This window comes from Bactrocera latifrons, unplaced genomic scaffold (genome assembly GCF_001853355.1).
Source record: "Bactrocera latifrons isolate USDA-ARS-PBARC rearing strain unplaced genomic scaffold, ASM185335v1 scaffold_883, whole genome shotgun sequence".
In the NCBI taxonomy this organism is placed as follows: domain Eukaryota; kingdom Metazoa; phylum Arthropoda; class Insecta; order Diptera; family Tephritidae; genus Bactrocera; species Bactrocera latifrons.
This window is the reverse complement of record NW_017537582.1, coordinates 29,067-32,463: the sequence shown is the minus strand read 5'-3', so window position 1 is coordinate 32,463 and position 3,397 is coordinate 29,067. Positions and strand designations below refer to the sequence as shown.

The 3,397-nt window shown below is 38.1% G+C and overlaps 1 protein-coding gene across 1 annotated transcript; it reads right to left on the bottom strand.

Annotated features, from left to right (window-relative positions):
- Positions 1-1,690: 1,690 nt before the first annotated feature.
- On the bottom strand, positions 1,691-3,098 carry LOC108977395. The gene is made up of 2 exons (XM_018947062.1): positions 3,038-3,098; positions 1,691-2,019 (listed from the first exon to the last, which is right to left on the bottom strand). The coding sequence occupies exons 1-2, from the start codon at positions 3,096-3,098 to the stop codon at positions 1,763-1,765; spliced, it is 318 nt and encodes a 105-aa protein (XP_018802607.1). The 3' UTR covers positions 1,691-1,762.
- Between the last annotated feature and the right edge of the window lie 299 nt (positions 3,099-3,397).

The window sequence follows — 3,397 nt, the reverse complement described above, 5'->3', positions numbered from 1 at the left end:
TTCATGGAAGAGCAAGTACCTTGGGAATTGCGACCATATTGTACTGCGCAATATTATGATGCCGAATTGGGAGAGTGGGAGGAACCAGCTGCACCAAAACCGATAGAACATCGGGAAGAACTACGTATGTTTGCACAAAACTACTATAATGGCATCAACGCTAACAACAACAGCCAAGCAAATCATAAACAACACTCATCAAATAAAAATTGGTGGCCAAGCAATGATTTGAAACGAAATATTTGCATCTACGCGAATTCCAATTCGTCTTTACATCTAGTGAATTATGGTCGATTATGAACGATGTGGAAATTGATAATTAAACTTAAAAAAAAGAAAAAACAAAATAATGTAGTTTGGTTAATAATGAACCGATATTAAAAATTAAGGAATTCTTATATTCACATAGGTGTTAGTACTTTTTGAAATAATAAAGTATATAACTTATCGCAGTTATTGCACATGCGAGACATTTTCCTTCTGTAAAAAAGTTTCAATTAATATTTGGCTATAATTTAACTTATAGAATACTAACCTGTCGATCGATCTGAACTTGAACGGTAAAGAAATTGATCTGTGAAAATAATAATGTAATAATTATATTGAATACATAAATAACTTACTTTTAAAAAATACACCGTCCGTCCGTTTGATTATTTTAAAATATTATGCCAGTACTGCTATTGAGCATGACAAAATAGTGTTGCGTAAGCTAATTTAAACTACTTTTTACTACTATATAGATATTGCAAATTTAAAAAATTATTCCTTTAAGAGTCTTTTTTATTTGTAAACTTAGCTTAGAACTAAAAAATTATATCGTAAATCTGTTAGGATGGTGAAACACTCCATTTGGGAACACTCCATAGGAATCCTGATCGCAGGCGTATAGCTAAATTCTGACATATAAAACGTGTATATAGTTTGTCATTACAAAATTTATACTTAAAATATCTCTTGATTTATCTTACAATAAAAAAATCGTGTTTTACTGTTCGGACGAATTATTACGATATGTAATACCAAATTTCTCGACAAAAGTTATCTCTTTTGGTCCACTCATTATCAAAAAAAAATTTCCAATTTGTCCATGAATAAGTTAACTAAAACGCTAAAAAATATATAGCATATTTATTTATATCAAGAAGATATATTTAAATCTTTTGATAACAGCTTTAAATTTCATTCTATAAGCAAAATTTAAAATAGTATTTATAAATGTATAAATATAGTACTGTAAATATATAATTTAATATTAAGGCATTTTTGCTTTACGCAACCCGTTTTAACCTCTCGCCACCCTTATTCACCAGAGGTGGCCATGATACGATCGTACACTTGGGGGTAGCTTAAGGACTATGAATGGCTCCTTTACTACGGTGAATGGGACTTTCCTTACTCCCTTGTACCATGATACCACTTTTGAGGGTTTCAAAACCTACTCTTTCACTACTAAATACTATTTACATTTGTGCGTGTATTTTTCGTTTCGAGCTTCATTTCAATTATTGTATTCACAGTTTATGGGAAATTTCATATATGGCAACTTTGCCCCATATTTGACATTTAAACTGTGAGCGCACAAAGTTAATTTTATTACTAATGAATTTTTAATTCTTGAATAAAAATGTCTCATTTAAATGGAAAGCAAAATATATTGAACCCTCTCAGCTGCAAATATATACTGCACATAACCACTAATGATTCTAATATGTATATATACTTTTTTTGGCACAGGGATTCGTTTGGGCATACCATGCAACTATCCTGGAATGGCGTCACGCGCATCTGCGTTGGCTGGGGGTGGTGGTGGTGGTGCCTTCCTTTTCGTTGGTGCGTAAAAAGCCTCTTTTATAAACTGCAATTTGTCATGCTTGAACATACTTCTCCACTCACCGTCACCGCGACGTATGATCTCTACCGCCGCTAGCCCAGTATTGCGCAGAAGGAATTCACGTAGGAAGTTCAAATATGGATTACGATGAAGTGTCCCGCTGGGCCGGTGGCATTTTCCAGTTTTAAAAAACGAAAAATGTTTTTTGAATTCTCACTTAAAATTTTTTATGATTAAATATTTTACATAATAACTACGTATGGCTGAAACCAAAGTATAACCTAAATTTATTTTGTATTTGAATATTAAAATAATTAGTAATTATGGTGTTAAATTGTAGACTATATAAAACGTTTGTATTTTAGCACATTACACGTTTTGCTTTATTCAATATCAAACAAGAAAGTAAGTGCTACAAAATGACAATTCAATTATAAAAGGTTACATGACATTTAGCGGTAGATGGCGCAAAACACGGCGCAGTGCTGCCAGAATAGTGACTGTCACATAATAGACAAATGAACGTGGTTTTTATATGAATGAATGATGATTAGGAATGCACTGCGACCTTTGGTCTATTGTACCCTCTCCTTACTCACATTGACTCGCTTAGCCCCAGCCCATTAATGAAATCCAGTAGACTGCTTGGCGCTAGCGAGGCAATGCGATCCCTATCCGGATACCGAACTCCAAGGGCCTAGGCTCTCCTACTACAGACTGCTGGGCAGTCGATCAACAGATGCTCCCTGTCACAGAAACAGCAGTTGGCGCAAGCTGATAGGCCGTGGCCAGTATACCATGCGACTAACAGCCTGAGTTTGCTCCTGGGGAGGTTTATTACGATTTTGAAACTTTTCAGGTTGTAACCTCCCACTAGCAGCTTGGCGTGGCGTCTCATACCATGAGTTTGTCGCCAGTGCTCTTCCCTGCCTGCTCTTCCCTTTTTACGGAGCAGCTCCTTGATGGTGTGGGGACCCACTCTTGTAAAGGGTTCGGGTCCTACCATCATGGTGGAGGCTGCGGAGCGGGCGAGCTCGCCCGCGAGTTCATTGCCGGCTATACCTTTGTGACCAGGCACCCATATCAGGTGTACCTGGTTTCCCTCCGCAAGGCTATTCAGCCTCTCCATGCACTCCTGCACTAGAAGCGGCTTAATCTCGTAAGAGGAGATCGCCTTTAGCTAGAAAATGCTTGGGAACTCACCCATGGGTACTGGGAGCCTAGTGCGTGGGCCCACAATCTCTGCGCCAATTCCCTCCGACATTTTAGGGCCATCTGTGTACCACCTTATAGTACTGTTCCTCAACAACCGCTCGAGGTTGGAGTCGTTCCAATCATCTTTGCTGCCGAGGGTAACCTTAAACCTCTTGCTTAGGTTAACCTTTTTAGTAGTACTATCCATCCTCTGGGATGAGACTATTTTTCCTTTTCCACACCCCTCTGCCTTTATTTGCAGAAGAGTGTGTTTGGCTACCAGACCGATGACCAGATGAAGCGGAGTAAGTTCAAGAAGAACCTCCAGTGGCGCCGTTGGACAGGTTCGCATTGTGCCCATCAGGCAGA

What these genes read in the sequence shown, in the direction of transcription:
- LOC108977395 (XM_018947062.1), bottom strand. Translation starts at nt 3,098, where the DNA reads ATGTCGGAGGGAATTGGCGCAGAGATTGTGGGCCCACGCACTAGGCTC. An exon ending in TAGGCTCCCAGTACCCATGG is followed by an intron (nt 2,020 to 3,037) that starts GTGAGTTCCCAA and finishes TTTCGTTTTTTA; the next exon opens with AAACTGGAAAATGCCACCGG.